The sequence below is a fragment of the Monodon monoceros genome, unplaced genomic scaffold (genome assembly GCF_005190385.1).
Source record: "Monodon monoceros isolate NGI ecotype Baffin Bay Population unplaced genomic scaffold, NGI_Narwhal_1 Super_Scaffold_8, whole genome shotgun sequence".
Classification (NCBI taxonomy): Eukaryota; Metazoa; Chordata; class Mammalia; order Artiodactyla; family Monodontidae; genus Monodon; species Monodon monoceros.
This window is the reverse complement of record NW_021703785.1, coordinates 14,097,134-14,122,397: the sequence shown is the minus strand read 5'-3', so window position 1 is coordinate 14,122,397 and position 25,264 is coordinate 14,097,134. Positions and strand designations below refer to the sequence as shown.

Sequence of the window (25,264 nt, the reverse complement as noted above, 5' to 3'; positions counted from 1 at the left end):
TCAAAGAATCATTTTAACAGATGGAAGGTAAAGTGTATGGAACAGATAAGTAATCCTAACTCAGTTTATATAGCTCATGTTCTGCCTTGTCCTCCATGAGAATCTAAAGATGTCAGCTGAGCTATTCTAAAAGTTGCCTGAGTGACTTGGGAAACCCTTTATTTGATTTGAAAGGAATAATGAAACAGATCTTAAAAGGAAATTTTGCAATCACCCACATGACTACTTTAAAAAGTATAAAGTGTTTTGGGTTTGTTGGGGGAAGTGTTACAGATTACATGTAATTGAAGGGGTTATATCCTGAAAAAGGATTTGAAGAGAGACAGCTAGCTAATGTCTTTATGCCCTCATGGGACTTGTTTTAAGACCTGCTTTTTTGTTCCACATGGATTTGATTCTGGAGTGGTCTAGAAAGGGTATGTCTATGTGTATATATATATATATATATATATATATATGTATCTCCCGTTGTTCATTATTTGCATTTTTGTAGTTTATCAAAATGCTTAGTTACCGCGATGATAACCACTATGAAAATAAAACTAAAATTTTTAATGTTTTCATAACCTTTGTCATAATATTCAGACAGGTGCAGACAAATCCAGAATACATTAGAAGTTAACTGTATTGAATCAGAAACTATCTCATGGTCTTAATAAAATTCAATGTCATTTTCTGTTTATCTAATCTACCTTCCTACGTGGGAACGTGTTAGAGAGGAGGCTGAAGGACAGGTGATGGGGAGGTAAAGTGCTGGAGTGACCTTTCCCTAGCCCCGGTCCTTTGTACCCAGCAAGTGTTGTGTAAAAATTTGTTAAATGGATGAGTGATAAAACATAAGAATGTATTTCCTTCTTTTAAACAAATACTTAAATCTATTACTTCGAATTCTTTTCCAGTTACAAAGGCTAGAGTAGCCTTTTAGAAATACCACAATTTAGAATAAAGCTTTATCACAAATTAGTCCTTACTGGGTATTGAATATATCCTTTTGGAAAAGTGTGGATATGTCTTGAGTTAATGTCTTTTCTGTCATCAATATTAAAACCTCTCGGAAATAAGAAGGGGACTTTCATGAAACTTTACACTTTTGATTGTCCTCTGAGAGTCGTGCTTCTGCTAGTGTGTTCTTAAAACCACCCTTGCTATTATTGTTGTAGGATTCTTCCATGAGAATGTGCATCTGTATTGAATGATATTTTCCTTTTAATTGAAATCTTTATTGAGATAATTGTAGATGCCCATGTAATTGTAATTAATAACACATAGAGGTCCTGTGTACCCTTTACTCACTACCCAGTTTCTCCCAATGATAACATCTTTTAAAACTATATTATGGCATTACAGCCAGGATATTGACATTGATATAATCTACCAGTCTATTCAGATTCCTCAGTCTTACTAATATTCATTTCTCTATATGTATTTAATTCTATACACTTTTTCCTGTATCCATCACCACAGTCAAGATACTGAACAGTCCTCTTGCCACAAGGATCCCTTCTGTTGCCCTTTTATAACCACACCCACTCCCCTCCCATACTGCTTCAGCCCCTCATTCATAACTCCTGGCAACCACTAATTTCTTACTTGTTTCTTAAATTTTGACGTTTGAAAAATGTTACATATGTGGTCTCAAATGTTACGTAACCTTTTGGAATTTTCTTATTCAGCATAATTCCCTGGAGATTCATGCAGACTGTTGCATTATATATCACTTAGCTATTTCTTTTAATTGCTGAGTATTGCATGGTATGTGTGTGATGCATTTATTCATCTATTCATCAGTTGATAGACATTTGGGTTATTTCCTCTCCTTTCCTGGCAAGGACTCAGTGAATGAAAAGCCACGGACTCTGTTTACTACAGCCCTCCCAACTTTCTTTTCCCCTCTGTAAAAGTGCTCTCCTTCCCTTGCTGTCTGGGGAGTTGCACATAGCTTGCCATGGTCGCAGACCCCAAACTGCAGTTCTTTGCTGATCCCGAATAAATACAACTTTGCTGGAGAAATATTTGGCAGTCTATTTGTTTTAGGTCAACATTTTGGGATCAGAGAACACTCCCAGTGGCTCCAGAGCTGGCAAGCAAACAGGTGCATTATCCATAAATGAGCTCATTATTGCTCACTGCTTTTCTCACTGACCCTGGAATTTGAAGGTACATCTTTCTCATTGATCCCAGCTCATGCCCTCTTTGCATTTGAAGCTCTCCAGGCTTTATTTGGGATCTATTTTAAGGTTTCGTCTTACCGGTTAAGGCCTTGTTCTGTATGAGAGTACTCATTTGGCATTTTGATCTGATTTTCAGATCAGACTGTTTTATTGAAGCTGGCTAGCTTTCCGCGCATTCCTTCGGAGACAGGGGCTGTTTCTCCTGAACCAGTTTAGCGATCGGCCCATTGCTTTGGAATAGGGGCTGTTCTCTGGAAACTGGATGGAAAAAGCCTTTGGTCTGGCTCTTCCAACACCAAGCTACACCAAGCTATTTCCTTAGAATTGGCTGGTATTAGCTTGCAAGCTGTCTGAATTGAGCTGTTTGAGCTGTAAACTGTTTAAGCTGTTTGAAAATTGTTCCTTTACTCTAGGAAAAAAATCTCTGAGAAATGGGATCCCAATACACAAATATTTTGAGGGCCCCCTCATGTTTAAAAACTATGGTCCTTCCTCATGTGCATTTCTAACAAAATGGACCAACCTGACAAAAGACTGTTTAGAATACCAGTGGCCATTATGGAGAACTTTTGAAATCCAGAAATGAAAGGAATGCCTATTTCAGTTGGTATTTTGAGGCTTCCTAATGTTATCAGAAGCCTAAAATTGTTTCTCTGCAAAATAAGATTTTAAGATTAACTGAGGCACACAAATGATTAAAGAAAAGTAAACTGGCTCCTGAAGCCTTAGGCTCTTCTTCCTTGGCTTTGAGGATCTGTTTATTAATTTTTTACAGTATGCATCGTTTGCAGGCTATTCCTATGGAATGTAGGCACAGGTCTCAAACGTGTGTATATGTTCTGCATGGTGTAGAACATTTGTTGATATTTGCATTAGAAAGAGTGAGAAAACATGTGTATTTGCTTGTATATTGATAAAAGCCTTTGGAAAGATATGCAAGAAACTGATAATATCCGTTAGCTCTTGGAGGAGAACTGTAAAGTGACCTTGGGAAGTTCTTACCTTCTGAGGACCTCATTTTCCTCATTGTGAAGCATAGAAATTGAAGAGATGACATGGTCCAGTCTTTATTGTTTGGTACCATAAAATGGTTTGAAAAGATAAATTTTATATTATGACTATATTTTATCTTTGCCAATTAAAGAATTCTTTTATTTTTTGATGATCTGTGAATATAGATGATATATAATTTATTTTCTTTCTATGTTCTTAAGTGAGCTTTTTGTGGTATTTAAGAGAGTTTACCAGTCTATAAAGTCCATAAAGATTTCATCTTACTAATAACAATATACAGTCAGGTAGCTACATTCAGTTACAGATTTTACACCTTGGAATAGAAGTTTGAATATGCTTAATCTCTTTTTGGGCTACAATGAGAATTTCATATTCGTTAAGTGTACAGGTTACTCTGCTGCCAGAGGGTCTCCTGTAAACAGGGTTGCCTCAGGTCCATACTGGTTGTCGTAGTCCTGAAAAGGATCTTAGGTGGTTTAGTTTGTCTTCAAGCTATCAGTGACTCCTGTAACCAGTGCCTACGGTCATTTCTTAGTTCAGTGAGTGTTTTAGTGCATATTTGCACGTCAGAGTGGTAGGGTTAGAGGGTTGCTGACAAAGAAGACTAGTCTCTTAGGATAGCGTATGATAAGTACTGTGATTGAGCCTGTGGGAACATACCAGTAGGGTTACCTAACGGAGCTGGGAGTTGGGGGTCTGGGGTCAAAAAGGGCTTTCCTAAAGGAGGAAGAGCATGCATTTATGATCTCACAGTTCATGGGGTCAGGAATTTGGACAGGGTTAGTTGGGTCCTCTGCTCTAGCATCTCTCACAGGCTACAAAGTGCCAGATAGGGCTGTAGTGTTATCTGAAGGCTTAGTTGGTGAAGGAATTGCTTCCAAACTCACTTGGTTGTTGGCAGGATGAGTTTTTTTTTTTTTTTTTTAAGAGCATCAGCTTTATTGGTCATTTGTGCTTTGGAAATGTGTGTGAGTGGGAGTCCCCTGAGGAGGGGGCTGGGTCTCTGCCTGGTCACTGCTGGTTCCTCTTGAGCTGTTAGACTGACTTTGGTTTCTTCCAAGCTATTGACCAGAGGCTTCTCTCAATTCTTTCTTACCTGGGCCTCTCCATAAAGCATCTCACTACCTGGCAGGCTTGCATCATCAAAGTGAGCAAGTGAGAAGGCAAGAGATTACCAGCAAGAGAGAGAATGCCAGCAAGATGGAAGTCACAGTGTTTTGTACATAATCAGGGAAGTGACATCCTGTCACCTTTGTCATGTTCTGTTTGCTAAAAGGAGTTACCAGCTCTATCCCATACTCTAGGGGAGGGGATGACACAAAGGAATAAATTCCAGGGGGGGTGCATCTCAGAAGTCAAACAACCTGCTGTTTTCACTTGAGGTACCAAATTAGGGGTGTATTTAGATTAGAGTAGGGTAGATTAGAGGGCAACTTACCTCTTTCAAGTCCCCATCCCATAGTTATTACAGGGTTTTTGTTTTTTTATAACCATCTTTAAAATTGAAGTACAGTTAATTTACAAAATTATGTTAGTTTCAGGTGTGCAGCAAAGTGATTAAGTTATACATGTGTAAAATCTATTATTTTTCAGATTCTTTTCCATTATAAATTATTACAAGATATTGAATATAGTTCCCTGTGCTATACAGTAGGTCCTTGTTGTCTATCTGTTTTATGTATAGTAGTGTGTATATGTGAATACCAAACTCCTAATTTATCCCCCCCCTCCCACCGCTATCCCCTTTGGTAGCCATAAGTTTGTTTTCTATGTCTGTGAGCCTATTTCTGTCTTCTAAATAATTCATTTGTATCATTTTTTCAGATTCCACATGTAAGTGGTATCATATGATATTTGTCTTTCTCTCTCTGACTTCACTTGGTATGATAACCTCTAGGTCCATCCATGTGGCTGCCGATGGCATTATTTCATTCTTTTTATGGCTGAGTAATATTCCATTGTGTGTGTGTGCGTGTGTGTGTGTATATCTGCACACTACATTTTGTTTTTTTGTTTTATTTTACATTTTTATTGCAGTATAGTTGCTTTACAATGTTGTGTTTATACTGTACAGCAAAGTGGATCAGCTATACATATACATATATCCCCTCTTTTTTGGATTTCCATCCTATTTAGGTCAACACAGAGCACTTAGTACAGTTCCCTGTGCTTTACAGTAGGTTCTCATTAGTTATCTATTTTATTTATTTATTTTTAATATCTTTATTGAAGTATAATTGCTTTACAATGGTTTGTTAGTTTCTGCTGGATAACAAAGTGAATCAGCTATACATATACATATATCCCCATATCTCCTCCCTCTTGCATCTCCCTCCTGCCCTCCCTATCCCACCCCTCTAGGTGGACACAAAGCACCGAGCTCTGCGGCTGCTTCCCATTAGCTATGTGTTTTACATTTGGTAGTGTATATATGTCCATGCCACTCTCTCTCTTTGTCCCAGCTTACCCTTCCCACTCCCTGTGTCCTCAAGTCCATTCTCTATGTTCTGTGTCTTTATTCCTGTCCTGCCCCTAGGTTCTTCAGAATATATATATATTTTTTTAAGATTCCATATATATGTGTTAGCATATGGTATTTGTTTTTTCTCTTTCTGACTTACTTCACTCTGTACGACACTCTCTAGATCCATTCACCTCACTACCAATAACTCAATTTTGGTTCTTTTATGGCTGAGTAATATTCCATTGTATATGTGTGCCACATCTTCTTTATCCATTCATCTGTCAGTGGACACTTAGGTTGCTTCCATGTCCTGGCTATTGTAAGTAGCGCTGCAGTGAACATTGTGGTACATGATTCTTTTTGAATTATACTTTTCTCAGGGTATATGCCCAGTAGTGGGATTACTGGGTTGTATGGTAGGTCTATTTTTAGTTTTTTTTTAATACATTTCTTTATTTTTATTTTTCAACATCTTTATTGGAGTATAATTGCTTTACAATGGTGTGTTAGTTTCTGCTTTATAACAAAATGAATCAGTGACACATATACATATATACCCATATCTCTTCGCTCTTGCGTCTCCCTCCCTCCCACCCTCCCTATCCCGGTCACAAAGCACCGAGCTGATCTCCCTGTGCTATGCGGCTGCTTCCCACTAGCTATCTATTTTACATATGGTAGTGTATATATGTTCATGCCACTCTCTCACTTCATCCCAGCTTACCGTTCCCCCCCGCATATCCTGAAGTCCATTCTGTAGTAGGTCTGCGTCTTTATTCCCGTCTTGCCCCTAGGTTCTTCATGACCTTTTTTTTTTCCTTAGATTCCGTATATATGTGTTAGCATACGGTATTTGTTTTTCTCTTTCTGACTTACTTCACTCTGTATGACAGACAATAGGTCCATCCACCTCACTACAAATAACTCAATTTCCTTTCTTTTTATGGCTCAGTAATATTCCGTTGTGTATATGTGCCACATCTTCTTTATCCATTCATCTGTTGATGGACACTTATGTTGCTTCCATGACCTGGCTGTTGTAAATAGTACTGCAGTGAACATTGTGGTACATGACTCTTTTTGAATTACGGTTTTCTCAGGGTATATGCCCAGTGGTGGGATTGCTGGGTCGTATGGTGGTTCTATTTTTAGTCTTTTAAGGAACCTCCATACTGTTCTCCATAGTGGCTGTATCAATTTACATTCCCACCAGCAGTGCAAGAGGGTTCCCTTTTCTCCACACCCTCTCCAGCGTTTATTGTTTGTAGATTTTTTGATGATGGCCATTCGGACCAGTGTGAGATGATATCTCATTGTAGTTTTGGTTTGCATTTCTCTAATGATTAATGATGCTGAGCATCCTTTCATGTCTTTGTTGGCAGTCTGTGTATCTTCTTTGCAGAAATGTCTATTTAGGTCTTCTGCCCATTTTTGGATTGGGTTGTTTGTTTTTTTGATATTGAGCTGCATGTGCTGCTTGTAAATTTTGGAAATTAATCCTTCGTCAGTTGCCTCATTTGGAAATATTTTCTCCCATTCTGAGGGTTGTCTTCTCATCTTGTTTATTGTTTCCTTTGCTGTGCAAAAGCTTTTAAGTTTCATTAGGTCCCATTTGTTTATTTTTGTTTTTATTTCCATTTCTCTAGGCGGTGGGTCAAAAAGCATCTTGCTGTCATTTATGTCATAGAGTGTTCTGGCTATGTTTTCCTCTAAGAGTTTTATAGTGTCCGGCCTTACATTTAGGTCTTTAATCCATTTTGAGTTTATTTTTGTGTTTGGTGTTAGGGAGTGTTCTAATTTCATTCTTTTACATGTAGCTGTCCAGTGTTCCCAGCACCACTTATTGAAGAGGCTGTCTTTTCTCCACTGTATATTCTTGCCTCCTTTATTAAAGATAAGGTGACCGTATGTTCGTGGGTTTATCTCTGGGCTTTCTATCCTGTTCCATTGATCTTTATTTCTGTTTTTGTGCCAGTACCATACTGTCTTGATTACTGTAGCTTTGTAGTATAATCTGAAGTCTGGGAGCCTGATTCCTCCAGCTCCGTATTTCTTTCTCAAGATTGCTTTGGCTATTCGTGGTCTTTTGTGTTTACATACAGATTGTGAGATTTTCTGTTCTAGTTCTGTGAAAAATGCCATTGGTAGTTTGATAGGGATTGCATTGAGTCTGTAGATTGCTTTGGGTAGTTTAGTCATTTTCAGAATGTTGATTCTTCCAATCCAAGGACATGGTATATCTCTCCATCTATTTGTATCATCTTTAATTTACTTCATCAGTGTCTTATTTTCTGCATACAGGTCTTTTGTCTCCTTTTGTAACTTTATTCCTAGATATTTTATTTTTTTTGTTGCAGTGGTCAGTGGGAGTGTTTTCTTAATTTCACTTTCAGAGTTTTCATCATTAGTGTATAGGAATGCCAGAGATTTCTGAGCATTAATTTTGTATCCTGCTACTTTTACCAAATTCATTGATTAGCTCCAGTAGTTTTCTGGTAGCATCTTTAGGATTCTCTATGTATAAGTATTGTGTCATCTGCAAACAGTGACAGCTTTACATCTTCTTTTCCTTGGATTCCTTTTATTTCTTTTTCTTCTCTGATTGCTGTGGCTAAAACTTCCAAAACTATGTTGAATAATAGTGGTGAGAGTGGGAAACCTTGTCTTGTTCCTGATCTTAGTGGAAATGGTTTCAGTTTCTCACCATTGAGGACGATGTTGGCTGTGGGTTTGTCGTATGTGGCCTTTGTTATGTTGAGGTAAGTTCCCTCTATGCCTACTTTCTGGAAGGTTTTTATCATAAATGGGTGTTGAATTTTGTTGATAGCTTTCTCTGCATCTATTGAGATGATCATATGTTTTTCTCCTTCAGTTTGTTAATGTGGTGTATCACATTGCTTGATTTGCATATATTGAAGAATCCTTGCATTCCTAGGATAAACCCCACTTGATCATGGTGTATGATCCTCTTAATGTGCTGTTGGATTCTGCTTGCCAGTAGTTTGTTGAGGATTTTTGCATCTATGTTCATCAGTGATATTGGCCTGTAGTTTTCTTTCTTTGTGACATCTTTGTCTGGTTTTGGTATCAGGGTGATGGTGGCCTCATAGAATGAGTTTGGCCCCATAGAATGAGTTTCTTGCCTATATTTGGAAGAGTCTGAGAAGGATAGGTGTTAGCTTTTCTCTAAATGTTTGATAGAATTCGCCTGTGAAGCCATCTGGTCCTGGGCTTTTGTTTGTTTGAAGATTTTTAATCACAGTTTCAATTTCAGTGCTTGTGATTGGTCTGTTCATATTTTCTATTTCTTCCTGGTTCAGTCTCATAAGGTTGTGCATTTCTAAGAATTTGTCCTTCCAGGTTGTCCATTTTATTGGCATATGGTTGCTTGTAGTAATCTCTCATGATCCTTTGTATTTCTGCAGTGTCAGTTGTTACTTCTCCTTTTTCATTTCTAATTCTATTGATTTAAGTCTTTTCCTTTTTTTTTCTTGATGAGTCTGGCTAATGGTTTATCAATTTTGTTTATCTTCTCAGAACCAGCTTTTAGTAGTATTGATCTTTGCTATCGTTTCCTTAGTTTCTTTTTCACTTAATTCTGACCTTATGTTTATGATTTCTTTCCTTCTGCTAACTTGGGGGGCTTTTTGTTCTTCTTTCTCTAACTGCTTTAGATGTAAGGTTAGGCTTTTGTATTTCAGATGTTTCTTGTTTTTTGAGACAGGATTGTATTGCTATAAACTTCCCTCTTAGAACTGCTTTTGCTGCATCCCATAGGTTTTGGGTCATCATGTTTTCATTGTCATTTGTTTCTAGGTGTTTTTTGATTTCCTCTTTGATTTATTCAGTGATCTATTGGTTATTTAGTAGCGTATTGTTTAGCCTCCACGTGTTTGTATTTTTTACAGATTTTTTCCTGCAATTGATATCTAGTCTCATAGCGTTGTAGTCAGATAAGATACTTGATACGATTCAATTTTCTTAAATTTACCAAGGCTTGATTTGTGACCCAAGATATGATCTATCCTGGAGAATGTACCATGAGCACTTGAGAAGAAAGTATAATCTGCAGTTTTTGGATGGAATGTCCTATAAATATCAATTAAGTCCATCTTGTTTAATTTATCATTTAAGGCTTGTGTGTCCTTATATATTTTCATTTTGGATGATCTGTCCATTGATGAAAGTGGGGTGTTAGAAAGTTCCCTACTGTGATTGTGTTATTGTTGATTTCCTCTTTTATGGCTGTTAGCATGTGCTTTAATGTATTGAGGTGCTCCTATGTTGGTCACATAAATATTTACAGTTGTTATATCTTCTTCTTGGATTGACCCCTTGGTCATTATGTAGTGTCCTTCTTTGTCTCTTGTAATAGTCTTTATTTTAAAGTCTATTTTGTCTGATATGAGAATTGCTACTCCAGCTTTCTTTTGATTTCCATGGAGTATCATTTTCCGTCCCCTCACTTTCAGTCTGTACGTGTCCCTAGGTCTGAAGTGGATCTCTTGTAGACAGCGTATGTATGGGTCTTATTTTTGTATCCATTCAGCCAGTCTATGTGTTTTGGTTTGAGCATTTAATCCATTTACATTTAAGGTGCTTATCGATATGTATGTTCCTTGTACCATTTTCTTAATTGTTTTGGGTTTGTTATTGTAAGTCTTTTCCTTCTCTTGTGTTTCCTGCCTAGAGAAGTTCCTTTAGCATTTACTGTAGAGCTGGTTTGGTGGTGCTGAATTCTCTTAGCTTTTGCTTGTCTGTAAAGGTTTTAATTTCTCCGTCGAATCTGAATGAGATCCTTGCTGGGTAGAGTAATCTTGGTTGTAGGTTTTCCCCTTTCATCAGTTTAAATATGTCTTGCCACTCCCTTCTGGCTTCCAGAGTTTCTGCTGAAAGATCACCTGTTAACCTTATGGGGATTCCTGTGTATGATAATTGTTGCTTTTCTGTTGCTGCTTTTAATATTTTTTTTGTGTGTTTAATTTTTGATAGTTTGATTAATATGTGTCTTGGCATGTTTCTCCTTGGATTTATCCTGTATGGGACTCTCTGCGCTTCCTGGACTTGATTGACTATTTCCTTACCCATATTATGGAAGTTTTCAACTATAATCTCTTCACATGTTTTCTGAGTCCCTTTTTTTTCCCCTTCTTCTTCTGGGACCCCTGTAATTCGAATGTTGGTGTGTTTCTGTTGTCCCAGAGGTCTCTGAGTCTGTCCTCAATTCTTTTCATTCTTTTTTCTTTATTCTGCTCTGTGGTAGTTAATTCCACTATTTTATCTTCCAGGTCACTCATCCATTCTTCAGCCTCAGTTATTCTGTTGATTCCTTCTAGAGAATTTTTAGTTTCATTTATTGTGTTGTTCTTCATTGTTTGTTTGATCTTTAGTTCTTCTAGGTCCTTGTTAAACATTTCTTGTATTTCTCCTTTCTATTTCCAAGATTTTGAATTATCTTTACTGTCATTACTCTGAATTCTTTTTCAGGTAGACTGCCTATTTCTTCTTCATTTGTTTGGTCTGGTGGGTTTTTACCTTGTTCTTTCATCTGCTGTGTATTTCTCTGTCTGCTCATTTTGTTTAACTTAATGTGTTTGGGGTTTCCTTTTTGCAGGCTGCAGGTTTGTAGTTCCTGTTGTTTTTGGTGTTTGCTCCCAGTGGGTAAGGTTGGTTCAGTGGGTTGTGTAGGCTTTCTGGTGGAAGAGAGTGGTGCCTGTGTTCTGGTGGATGAGGCTGGATCTTGTCTTTCTGGTGAGCAGGACCATGTCCAGTGGTGTGTTTTGGGGTGTCTGTGAGCTTATGATTTTAGGCAGCCTCTCTGCTAATGGTTGGTTTGTGTTCCTGTCTTGCTAGTTGTTCGGCATAGGGTGTCCAGCACTGGAGCTTGCTGGTCGTTGAGAGGAGCTGGGTTTTAGCGTTGAGACGGAGATCTCTGGGAGAGCTTTCGCCGTTTGGTGTTACGTGGGGTTGGGAGGTCTCTTGGGGACCAGTGTCTTGAACTCAGCTCTCCCACCTCAGAGGCTCACGCCTGACACCTGGCCAGAGCACCAAGACCCTGTCAGCCATACGGCTCAGAAGGAAAGGGAGAAAAAAGAAGAAAGGAAGAAAGAAAATATAAATAAAATAAAGGTATTAAAATAGAAAAAAATTAATAAAAATGAAAACATAAGAATGTAATAAAAAAAAAGAGAAAAAGAAGTGACCAACGAAACCAACAAATCTACCAAAGATAACAAGTGCTAAAAACTATACTAAAAAAAACCCAAACAACAACAACTAAAAATGGACGGTCAGAACCCTATGACAAATGGCAAAAGCAAAGCTATACAGAGAAAATCACACAAAGAAGCATACCCATACACACTCACAAAAAGAGAAAAAGGGAAAAAAAAAGTATATTAAAAAAAAGGAAGAGAGCAACCAAATCAATAAACATATCTACCAATGATAAGCTCTAAATACTAAATAAGATAAACATAAAACCAGAAACCAAATAGATGCAGAAAGCAAACCCCAAGTCTACAGGTGCTCCCAAAGTCCACCGCCTCAATTTTGGGATGATTTGTTGTTCATTCAGGTATTCCACAGGTGCAGGGTACGTCAAGTTGATTGTGGAGATTTAATCCACTGCTCCTGAGGCTCCATGGAGAAATTTCCCTTTCTCTTCTTTGTTGACACAGCTCCTGGGGTTCAGCTCTCTATTTGGCCCTGCCTCTGCGTGTAGATCGCCTGAGGGTGTTTGTTCCCCACCCAGACAGGATGGGGTTAAAATAGTGGTTGATTAGGGGGCTCTGGCTCACTCAGGCCAAGGGGGGCAGGGAGGGATACGGAATGCGGGGCGAGCCTGCAGCAACAGAGGCCAGAGTGACGTTGCACCAGCCTGAGGCGCACCATGTGTTCTCCTGGGGAAGTTGTCCCTGGATCACAGGACCCTGGCAGTGGCGGGCCGCACAGGCTACCGAGACGGGAGGTGTGGATAGTGACCTGTGCTTCACACAGGCTTCTTGGTGGCGGCAGCAGCAGCCTTAGCATTTCATGCCTGTCTCTGGGGTCCGTGCTGATAGCCGCAGCTCACGCCCGTCTCTGGAGCTCATTTAGGTGGTGCTCTGAATCCGCTCTCCTTGTGCACCCTGAAACAGTGGTCTCTTGCCTGTTAGGCAGGTCCAGACTTTTTCCCGGACTCCCTCCCTGCTAGCTGTGGCACACTAGCCCCCTTCAGGCTGTGTTCATGCAGCCACCCCCAGTCCTCTCTCTGGGATCTGACCTCTGAAGCCCGAGCCTCAGCTCCCAGCCCCCGCCCGCCCCAGCAGGTGAGCAGACAAGCCTCTCAGGCTAGTGAGTGCTGGTTGGCACCAATCCTCTGTGCGGGAATCTCTCCACTTTGCCCTCTGCACCCCTGTTGCTGTGCTCTCCTCCGTGGCTCCGAAGCTTCCCCCCGCCCTCCTCCCGTCTCCGCCACTGAACGGGCTTCCTAGTGTGTGGAAACTTTTCCTCCACAGCCCCCTCCCAGAGGTGCAGTTCTTGTTCCTATTCTTTTGTCTCTGTTTTTTCTTTTTTCTTTTGCCCTACCCAGGTACGTGGGGAGTTTCTTGCCTTTTGGGAAGTCTGAGGTCTTCTGCCAGTGTTCAGTAGGTGTTCCGTAGGAGTTGTTCCACATGTAGGTATAGTTTTGATGTATTTGTGGGGAGGAAGGTGATCTCCACATCTTACTCCTCCGCCATATTGAAGGTGTCCCCTAGTTACCTGTTTTATACACAGTATCAATAGTGTATATATGTCAATCCCAATTTGCCAATTCACCCCCCCCTTCCCCCTTGGTATCCATACATTTGTTCTCTATATCTTTGTCTCTATTTCTGCTTTGTAAATAAGATCGTCTATACCAATTATTTCAGATTCCACATATATGCATTAATATATGATATTCATTTTTCTCTTTTTGACTTACTTCACTCTGTAAGACAGTCTCTAGGTCCTTCCACGTCTCTACAAATGACCCAATTTCAGTCCTTTTAATGGCTGAGTAATATTCTTGTGTGTGTGTGTGTGTGTGTGTGTGTGTGTATCTCCACACCACATCTTTTTTATCCATTCATCTGCTGAGGGACATTTAGGTTGCTTCCATTTCTTGGCTATTATAAATAGCGCTGCTATGGATATTTGGATGCGTGTATCTTTTTGAGTAGAGTTTTCTCTGGGTATATGCCCAGGAGTGGGATTGCAGGATAATGTGATAACTCTGTTTTTAGTTTTTTAAGGAACCTCCGTACTGTTCTTCATAGTGGGCTGCACCAATTTGCATCCCCACCAACTTTGTAGGAGGATTCCTTTTTCTCCACACCCTCTCCAGCATTTATTATTTGTAGGCTTCTTAATGTTGACCATTCTGACTGGTGTGAAGTGATACCTTATTGTAGTTTTGGTTTGCATTTCTTTAATAATTAGTGATGTTGAGCATCCTTTCATGTGCCTGTTTAGCATCTGTATGTCTTCTTTGGAGAAATGTCTGTCTAGGTCTTCTGCCCATTTTTCATTGGGTTGTTTGGTTTTTTTGATATTAAGCTATATGAACTGTTTGTATATTTTAGAAATTAATACCTTGTCTGTAGCATCATTTGCAAAAATTTTCCTCCAGTCCACTGGTTGTCTTTTCATTTTGTTTGTGGTTTCCTTTGCTGTGCAAAAGCTTTTAAGTTTAATTGAGTTCCTTTTTTTTCTATTTATTTATTTATTTTTTTCGGTACGTGGGCCCCTCAGTGTTGTGGCCTCTCCCGTTGCCGAGCACAGGCTCCGGACGTGCAGGCTCAGCGGCCACGGCTTATGGGCCCAGCCGCTCCGCAGCATGTGGGATCTTCCCAGACCGGGGCACGAACCCATGTCCCCTGCATCGGCAGGCAGACCCTCAACCGCTGCGCCACCAGGGAAGCCCCTAATTGAGTTCCTTTTGTTGATTTTTGTTTTTATTACCATTACTCTGGGAGATGGATCCAAGAAGTATTGCTGGAATTTATGTCAAGGAGTGTTTTGCCTCCATTTTCCTTCAGGAGTTTTATAGTATCCGGTCTTACATTTAGGTCTTTAATCCATTTTGAGTTTATTTTTGTATTTAGTGTTAGGGAATGTTCTAATTTCAGTCTTTTACATGTAGCTGTCCAGTTTTCCCAGCACCACTTACTGAAGAGGCTGTCTTTTCTCCATTGTATATTCTTGCCTCCTTTGTTGTAGATTAATTGACCATAAGTGCATGCATGGGTTTATTTCTGGGCTTTCTATCTTGTTCCATTGATCTATATTTCTGTTTTTTTGTGCCAGTACCACACTGTTTTAATTACTCTAGTTTTTTAATATAGTCTGAAGTTAGGGAGTGTGATTCCCCCAGCTCTGTTCTCTCTCAAGATTGTTTTGGTTATTCGAGGTTTTTTGTGTTTCTATACAAATTAAAAAAATTTTTGTTCTAGTTCTGTGAAAAATGCCATTGGTAATTTGATAGGGGTTGCATTGAATCTGTAGATTGCCTTGGGTTCTATGGTTGTTTTAACCATGTTAATTCTTCCAGTCCAAGAACATGGTATATATTTCCATCTATGTCGTCTTCAGTTTCTTTCATTAACATCTTAGAGTTCTCAGAGTACAGGTCTGTTGCCTCTTTAGGTAGGGTTATTCCTAGATATTTTATTCTTTTTGATGCGATAGTTAATGGGATTGTTTCCTTAATTTCTGTTTCTGATATTTCAGTGCTAGTATATAGAAATTCAACAGATTTATTTATATTAATCTTGTATCCAGTAACTTTACCAAATTCATTGATGAGTTCTAGTAGTTTTCTGGTAGCATCTGTAGGATTTTCTATGTATAGCCTCATGTCGTCTGCAAACAGTGACAGTTTTACTTCTTCTTTTCCATTTTGGATTCCTTCTATTTGTTTTTCTTCTCTGATTGCTGTGGCTAGGACTTGAATAAAAGTGGTGAGAGTGGACATCCTTGTCTTGTTCCTGATCTGAGAGGAAATGCTTTCAGCTTTTCACCATTGCGTGTGATGTTGGCTGTGGGTTTGTCATGTGTGACCTTTATTATGTTGAGGTATGTTCCCTCGATGCCCACTTTCTGAAGAGTTTTTTTAATCACAAGTGGATGTTGAATTTTATCAGAAGTCTTTTCTGTATCTATTGAGATGATCATATAGTTTTTATTCTTTATCTTGTCGATGTGGTATATTGTGTTGATTTGCAGATGTTGAAAACTCCTTGCATCCCTGGAATAAACCCCACTTGATCATGGTGTATGAGCCTTTCAGTGTGTTGCTGGAATCAGTTTGCTAGCATTTTGTGGACGATTTTTGCATCTATGTTCATTATTATGATTTTTTCTCCAAAAGATAGTGACTATGGTTAATAAGAAATAAAGTACTGTTACAGATAGAGGTTTGGCTGAAAGAGTCAGAAATGTAAAGCACCAAAGAAAAGAAGGGATATCAAGAAACATGACAAAAGGAGGGAGGGAAATATCAGTAGGGTTCACTCTCCACGGGTAAGTATCCCAGGACATGAGAGGGCAGTTGGGAGGAGTCAGCAACCTTGGGATAAGAGTGAAAAGCTTCATCTCACTTAACCCTCTTTGAAACTCTCCTGAGTTATGTGCCCTTAGTTTGTTCCTCAGACTCCTTTCTTACCTCCCTGGAAGAATCTCCCCCTCTTCTCCTTTTCCCTCCCAACCCCAAAGAAGCCCAGATGACCAGAGCTCACTCCTTCTTTCCCATTCCCATTATTTGACCATGGAGTGAGGCTGAGCCCTCCATTCTCACCCTCAAGGTTTAGGGCCTTCCCCTCCCTCACCTTCCTACAAGAAAGATTGTGTTGAAGAGAATAGAGTGTAAAAGTTCGGGAGAGAAAAGATGCAAATTCCATCCAGAAGAGGCAGTCTCTAATACATTCTGTCCAAAAGGGGGCAGTAGTGTACATATAGGAAACAACTTACCCATATATATGCCCCCCTCTATGTCCACTGCAGCATTATTTACAATAGCCAAGATATGGAAACAACCTAAGTGTCCATTGATGGATGAACAAATAAAGAAGATGTAGGCGCTTCCCTGGTGGCGCAGTGGTTGAGAGTTCGCCTGCCGATGCAGGGGACACGGGTTTGTGCCCCGGTCTGGGAAGATCCCACATGCCACGGAGCGGCTAGGCCCATGAGCCATGGCCACTGAGCCTGCGCGTCCGGAGCCTGTGCTCCACAATGGGAGGGGCCACAACAGTGAGAGGCCTGTGTACTGCAAAAAAAATAAAAAATAAATAAGATGTAGTATGTATATGCAGTGGAATACTATTCAGCTATAAAAAAGAAATCCTTCCATTTGTGACAATATGGATGGATCTTGAGTGTATTAGGCTAAGTAAAATAAATCAGATGGAGAAAGACATACTGTATGATTTCACTCATGTGGAATCTAAAAAGACAAACAAATGAACAAACAAAATGAAATTTATTCATAGTTGCAGAGAATAGATTAGTGGTTCCTGGAGGGGATGGGGGTTGGGAGTTGGATATAATGGGTGAAGGGGGTCAGCTGTATAATGATGAATGGTAACTAGACTTGTGGGAGTGATCACTTTGTAGTGTATACAGATGTTGAATTATAATGCTGGATACCTGACACATCATCGTCATCGTCATCATCATCGTGGAAACAAGTTATCACTAAACATCTACTGTTACTCAGAGCAAAGTGACAGCACATATACGCTTATACTCCTTCCAGCGTGGTTTATTAAAAATATTCAAGACTACCCCGAGGATGCTAAAACAAAGACAGGTATTCCATAGCCCAAAGTAGCTTCCTTCAACTTGTAAATTCAGTCATGCAGGGAAAATCCTCCTCCATAGTGAGCTAAGGTTGCCATTTCCCAGTTACCTATGAATGCTTGGAGTCCTAGCCATTCCTTCAAAAGCCAAAGATTAAACAGACAGAAAAGAATGCCTAAAATATCCAAAAAACAAAATGGAGAAATACAGTCCCTTCACCAAGAACTAATATTCCTAAGTTTTCTCATTTGGAGTATTCTCTTCTACCAGGTAGCTACTGGGGGTGTTTTTAAAACATGAGTCCACTGAAGGGGAAGCAGTGTGATCGGTCAACCGAAGGGGAGGTATTTCTAGAAATAACCTACTGGTGTCTGTACTTCACCCAAAACGGGAGCCCATTAACTACAATTCCCATCTTAGTAGGAATATTAGATTTCAGGAATTATCACATAGAAACTAATCTTAAAGAAAAATCTTTCCAAAAAATCAGTAGCTTTTTATTTATTTATTTATTTATTTATTTATTTTATTTATTTATTTTTGCGGTACGTGGACCTCTCACTGTTGTGGCCTCTCCCATTGCAGAGCACAGGCTCCGGACAAGCAGGCTCAGCGGCCATGACTCAACAGGCGCAGCCGCTCCGCGGCATGTGGGATCTTCCCGGACTGGGGCATGAACCCGTGTCCCCTGCATTGGCAGGCAGACTCTCAACCACTGCGCCACCAGGGAAGCCCCAAATCAGTAGCTTTTTAATGTAGGCACCCAATTTTTCTGTGCCATTAGGCTTAAGATTTTTCCATCTGGAGGAAGAAATTGTTAAGAGTTGACTGTGCATATGAGGCCAACCTGGGGGCAGGAATGAAGTGCAAGCAGACACAAGGGATTTTATTGAGGTGGCAGAAATGGTCTAAAACTGTGATAATGGTTGCATACTTTGTAAGTTTATTAAAAATCAGGAAATTGCACAGTCAAAATGAGTGAATTTTATGGTATATAAAGTATACCTTGATAAAGATGTTTAATAAAAGAGTCAATGTGTGAACCTCCTAAAATCATGTCGTAAGCCTTTTAAATAAGATATTACTCTCTTATTTTTCCCTGTAAAGTCTTCCTTTCTTATTATACCTCAAACCCTCTGGTATCAAATCTTTTTTATCTTATAACCTCTAAAAAACTGCCCTCTTCTTCAGTTTCCCTATGCTCTTCATTTTTGTGATAAAATTATTTTATACTTAAAAATAAATACTTAAGAAATATAATTAGAAGGCAAAACACATAAAACTCAAGTTTTTCTGCAGAGCTGTATGTAAGAAAGTGAGAAAGGTGCTTTCCTTCATTCTTCTCTACCTTTTCACATTCCTAAATATATTTGCTTCCTGGGAAGTTTTGGCGACCCAGCTGTTTTGACTCTAGCTCCACTGCTTGCTCTCGTGCACCATATTGGTGGGAATAAGGATGCCTTTGCTGCTGCTTCCCACAGTGATCAGCACCAGGGGACGAGTCATTGGAGAAGCCAGTTGTGCCAGTGTCTCCTTACCCCTTTCCCCCGATGAACTTGAGTGTTTGGAAGGGTCAGATCATTGTATATTATGGTTGTTACACTCAAGAGATTGAAAACCCTGTTTAATTTCTTATTATTGTTATAGCTCAAATCAAATCCAAGTGAAAATGAAGAAAAAGAAGCCCAGTCCCAACTTATCAAATCTGATGAAATGCAGCATTTGCGTTCACAAGCACTTGATGCTTTTGAAAGCTCAGATTATATTGCTGCTATAACCTTCCTTGATAAGGTTTTAGAGGTAAGTTTTTTTTTGCTCTTGTAGCTGACATGCCTAACACTTACTGCTTTTTACTATAAGGTATGTGTATATACTTTGACATGTTATATACCACAAAAAACCTAGATAGCATAAAATCAGATTGACCCTGGGGTTTTCAGCTCCTAATTGAAAGATGGTGTTTATACAGAACAAAATTTGGGACTGAAAATTTCAGTAAATATACTGAAGGTGCTATGGAGTGGGAGTTGCATATTTTTGTGCATTGCCTGCTTTGCTGTTTTCTGTTTGATTTTGCATTTTGGGGGGGGGCAGGGCAAGAAAACTCCAGGGGTTAGTTAATGGGGTAAAAGATGAAAGAGTTGGTTGAAGAAAAAGGAAAAATGATGTTTGGGAGGAAAGATGAGTGTTTAGAGTGAGAAGTTTCTAGGGAAGAAGGTAGATGAAGAGTTGATAGGATCCAGAGGGTTCTAGATAGGGAAATCTAAGTCTGCCTCAGCAAGGACTTAATGACAAAGGATGTAATGGTTTCAGAAGGAAGTCTAAAATAATATTCAAATGGAAGCAGTCATAATTCATATTTATTTATCATTTTCATAGCACTTTGTGTAGTTTAATCTTGGCAATAAACTCGATGTATGTAGAATGGCCACTTTTTGATAGTTTTATAGAGGAAATTGTGTGATGTCCAGTGGAATTCACGGTTTACTAAATTATTTTGTTAATGCTTTATCAAGGAAATATAAATTTATGATTTTCACCTTCCAGTAATGAGACTATCCATCTTGACCTAGCTTGTTGTATTTAGTTTATATACACTGTTGATTTTGATATCTTACTCTGTGAAAAGTTGACATGACTTTAATACAGCTCTAAGAAATACATAAAGACACTTACACAGGCCTTATTGGTGAGCATCTGGGTTTACATTTTGAAGAATACTAGTGGTGTACTAAATACAGTAGGGCTTCCCTGGTGGCACAGTGGTTAAGAACCACCTGCCAATGCAGGGGACACGGGTTCGAGCCCTGGTCTGGGAAGATCCCACATGCTGCAGAGCAGCTGTGCGCAACTGCTGAGCCTGCGCTCTAGAGCCCGCGTATCACAACTACTGAAGCCCACGTGCCTAGAGCCCTTGCTTCGCAATAGGAAAGGAGAGGCCACCGCAATGAGAAGCCCGCACAACGCAGCAAAGAGTGGTCCCACTCGCTGCAACTGGAGAAAAGCCCGTGTGCAGCAACGAAGACCCAACACGGCCAAAAATTAAATAAAATAAATTTATATAAAAAATCAAATATACTTCACTGGGAACCACCTTCTAATAGTAAATACCATGTTTTCTTACTTTCAGTGTTTTAGAATTATATAACTGAAAGGGGTAGGAAAAGGGCCTTGTTAGTACATATATCCCTTACCCCATTGGAATTTATTTAAGACATCTTTGGAGAAATTATTTTGTCACATCTCATTATTTTTGTCACATCTAAATTGTATTAGACTTTTTAATATTACTTACAATATAGGAGTCATCACATTAATTGAGGATGTTTTATGTTGATAAATATGTAGATAAAATATATCAGGTGCAAGTATGAATGTGCATAATTTACTGTTTCTTTAAGTCTAGTTCTTTTGTTTCTCAAGGTTTGTGTTTGGGATGCAGAATTACGGGAACTTCGAGCTGAATGTTTTATAAAAGAAGGGGAACCTAGGAAAGCGATAAGTGACTTAAAAGCTGCATCAAAATTGAAGAATGATAATACTGAGGCATTTTATAAAATCAGCACACTGTACTATGAGCTAGGAGACCATGAACTGTCTCTCAGGTCAGTTCTAGTAACATACACATCTCCTCATCTTTTTATTGTTTGCAGTAAGAGAATACTCCCATTTTCTTTTTAACTTTAATAAAATTATGGTTAAGGCTTTTTTATATATCTATAATTTTGTGTTATCTCTTAAGTTATTCTGCTTCCACATTAGTTCTTTTCATACTTCATGAAATAATAAATAGGAGGGTATTACATTTGCAGAAGCAAAATAGTGTTTGTTATATATCTCTACTTAAGTCATTTGAACTAGAATTAATAAATGTGTGTGCATAATACAATGTCGTATATAACAGTGTATGATAAATTATTGTCAGTATATTTTAATTGTTACAGGCAAAAAATACCTTTTGTTGTGATTTCTATATTTAGTATGAAAAACCATTTATTGATTATTTTTACTTGGAGTATTTTCCTTTTTTTAATCCATGAACAGTGAAGTTCGTGAATGTCTTAAACTTGACCAGGATCATAAAAGGTGTTTTGCACACTATAAACAAGTCAAGAAACTTAATAAGCTGATTAAGTCAGCTGAAGAGCTCATCAAAGAAGGCAGGTAAGACTATGCTTGTGTAGAGGATCTCACCTTCCCTCATATGTCTGGTTGTGGCCACAAAAGAACAACTGAACTGCTTGCTCTTACTTCTTGCCGTTGAGGGTGGAGTATCTTAGATGGCATTGAGCCTTAGCAAAACTACAATTGTACACTTTTTGAATAAGGCAGAATATAAATAATGGTAACTACATAGTATTCTTTTTAAAATTTGTTTATTTACAATTTGTTTATTTTCAGCTGTGTTGGGTCTTCGTTGATGCGTGTGGGCTTTCTCTAGTTGCAGCCAGCGGGGTTGTTGTGGTGCACGGGCTTCTCATTGCGGTGGCTTCTTTTGTTGCAGAGCACAGGCTCTAGGTGCGCGGCCTCAGTAGTTGTGGCACACGGGTTTAGTTGCTCCGCGGCATGTGGGATCTTCCAGAACCAGGGCTCAAACCCATGTCCCCTGCACTGGCAGACGGATTCTTACCACTGTGCCACCAGGGAAGTCCCTGCATAATATTCTTACCAGCAGGTTTATTTTATATTTCACCAACTATTTACTGAATTTTTCCTGTATCAGGAACTGACTGTGTACTGGGGGGTGCAGAAATGAATATGAATAGTAGTGTTTGGTCTTAAGACGCTGGTAGTTTAGTGTGGGAGACAGGCACATAAATTGATTATTAAAAGGTAATATACATCTAGAGCGATAGCGATGTATACAGAGTATGCAGACATTTCCTCTCAGTACAGGATTCTGGGTTAACAGTTCTTTTGTTACAGCAGCTGAAAAATATTGTGCCATTTCTTTCTGGCTTCCATGGTTCCTGATGAGAAATCCATTGTCATTCTAATTGTTTTTTCCCTAAAGATAAGGAGTTATTTTCCTCTGACTGCTTTTCAGATTATTTCCTTGTCTTTAGTTTTCAGAAGTTTAATTATGATATATCTCAGCATGGATTTCTTTGTGTTTATCCTGTTTGGCATATCCTTAGCTTCTAGAATATGTAGGTTTATGTCTCGTCAAATTTTGGGAAGTTTCCAGCCATTATTTCTGGGAATACTTTTTCAGCCCTGCCCACTCTCTGTTTTCCTTCTTAGACTCTAATTAACATAAATGTTAGAGTTTTTGTTTTAGCCCTACAGTCCCTGAGGCTCTGTTTATTTTTCTTTTTCAGTTTGTTTTCTCTGTTGTTCAGATTTGGTAATTTCTATTGTTCCAATTGACTGATTCTTTTCTCTGTCCCCTACATTCTGTTCTTGAGCACATGTGGTGAGCAATTTATTTCAGTTTTTATACTTTTCAGTTCTAAAAATTCTATTTGGAATGTTCATATCTTCTATTAATTTGCTGAGGCATTCTATTTTTTCATTTGCTTTAAGCATGTTTGTTAATTGCTGCTTTTTTCATGGCTGCTTTAACATCTCTGTCCTCTTGGTGTTGGTTTGAGATCTTCCTGTTTCTTGGTATGATGATTAATTTGTTTGTTTTTGTTTTTTGCGGTACATGGGCCTCTCACTGCTGTGGCCTCTCCCATTGTGAAGCACAAGCTCCAGACGCGCAGGCTCAGCAGCCATGGCTCACGGGCCCAGCTGCTCCGTGGCATGTGGGATCTTCCCAGACTGGGGTACGAACCCGTGTCCCCTGCATCGGCAGGCGGACTCTCAACCACTGCGCCACCAGGGAAGCCCTGATGATTAGTTTTTAATTGAAACCTGGATATGTTCATTTAATAAGATACTGTATTTTATTTAAATCTTCTGTTTTGGGTGGCTTTTCCTGACATTGTTCCAGCAAAGTGAGCATGAGGGCCTGGGGGGTAGGCACAACCTCGTTAACTGCCAGATTGAGGTAGAAGTTTCCCACTTGGCCTTCATTGCTATTCGAGGTGTGGGATTGTCACTACTGCTTGGTGTGGGTAAGAGTTTTGGGGACTCAGTTCTGGCCATGGATGAAAGTTCTGGCTCCCAACGTGGCATTCTCTGACACCACCTTGCTTGGGTGTGGACACACCTCATTACAGGCTCACCAGGGAAGAAGTCTAGGCTCTCCAGTTGACCTGCTGATATTGGTGGGGGGTGGGACCATAATTTTCTTGTCTCCCCCTTTCTGAGTCTTTTCATATTAAAAAAAAGGACATATCATGTCCAGGATATTTACACAGGTATCTAGCTAGAGGAATTGGGGAAGGTACATCTACTCCACCTTTCCAGAAGCTACCTTTTTTTTTTAAGTGAAGTGCATTATTTTCTAATTGAACTTTTAATTTCTAATTGTAGTTTCACACATAGTTTTAAGAAATAGAGTGAGGTCTCGCATACTCTGTATAATTTCCTACAATTGTACCATCTTGGAAATCTATAGAACAGTATCCCAACTAGGATTTTGACATTGATGTCTAGCTTTTGCCTTAAGTTTTGTATTTAAACCTATATTTTAATACAGTGGCATTTAAATTTGAAGATTGCAGCACTTTGGGAATAATGTGCCACAATGGCATGTAAATGTAGCTTGCGTTGGGTGGGCCAAAAAGTGCCTTCAGTTTTTTAACTAAAAATAAAAGACACATTTTTCATTTTCACCAAGAACATTATTGAACAACGTATTCACCCTTTTTTTCCACTACCTTCTGCCATTTTTCAGGCAACGTCATAATTCTATCTACCAAAACCTTTTTATCTTTTTGAGCAAAGAACTGTTCCAGGTGCCTTTTACAGTCTTCCAGGGAATTGAAATTTTTTCTGTTAACAGAATTTGTAAAGACCGGAATAAATGAAAATCTGAAGGTGCGATGTCTGGTGAATATGGTGGATGAATCAGGACTTCCCAGCTAAGCTGTAACAGTTTTTGCCTGGTCATCAAAGAAACATATGCAGTCTTGTGTTATCCTGATGGAAGATTATGTGTTTTCTGTTGATTAATTCTGGATGCTTTTCGTGGAGTGCTGCTTTCAGTTGGTCTAATTGGGAGCAGTACTTGTTGGTTTTCCAGAAGGAGCTCGTAATAGAGGACTCCCTTCCAATCCCACCGTATACACAACATCATCTTCTCTGGATGAAGACCGGCCTTTGGTGTGGTTGGTGGTGGTGCATTTCGCTTGCCCCACGATCTCTTCCGTTCCACATTACTGTACAGTATCCACTTTTCATCGCCCGTCACAATTTGTTTTAAAAATGGAACGTTTTCTTTACGTTTCAGTTGAGAATTGCATGTGGAAATATGGTCAAGAAGGTTTTTTTCGCTTAACTTACGTGGAACCGAAACATCAGAGTGATTCACATAACCAAGCTGGCGCAAACGATTTTCAACATTTGATTTGGATATTTTGAGTATGTTGGCTATCTCCCGCGTGGTATAATGTTGACTGTTCTCAGTTTTTGTTTCTATTTGATCGCTGTCAACTTCAACTGGTCTACCCGACCGTGGAGCATCATCCAGTGAGAAATCTCCAGCATGAAACTTCGCAAACCACTTTTGATATGTTCAGTCGGTCACAGCACCTTCTCCATACACTGCACAAAACTTTTTGTGCATTTCAGTTGCATTTTTACCTTTCTTGAAATAATAAAGCATAATATGCTGAAAATGTTGCTTTTTTTCTTCCATCTTCAACATTAAAATGGCTACACAAAAATTCACCAATTTTTTTTTTTTTTTTTTTTTTTTTTT

The 25,264-nt window shown here is 39.1% G+C and overlaps 1 protein-coding gene across 2 annotated transcripts in view; it reads left to right on the top strand.

The window, feature by feature from the left end:
- DNAJC3 (DnaJ heat shock protein family (Hsp40) member C3) overlaps positions 1–25,264 on the top strand; it is an 86,163-nt gene that overhangs the window by 31,176 nt on the left and 29,723 nt on the right. For both annotated transcript variants that reach the window (XM_029209921.1, XM_029209922.1), the window contains exons 5-7: positions 19,099–19,251; positions 20,875–21,056; positions 21,496–21,615. In XM_029209921.1, coding sequence (XP_029065754.1) covers positions 19,099–19,251; positions 20,875–21,056; positions 21,496–21,615 — 455 coding nt within the window. The remainder of the gene's footprint in view (positions 1–19,098; positions 19,252–20,874; positions 21,057–21,495; positions 21,616–25,264) is intronic.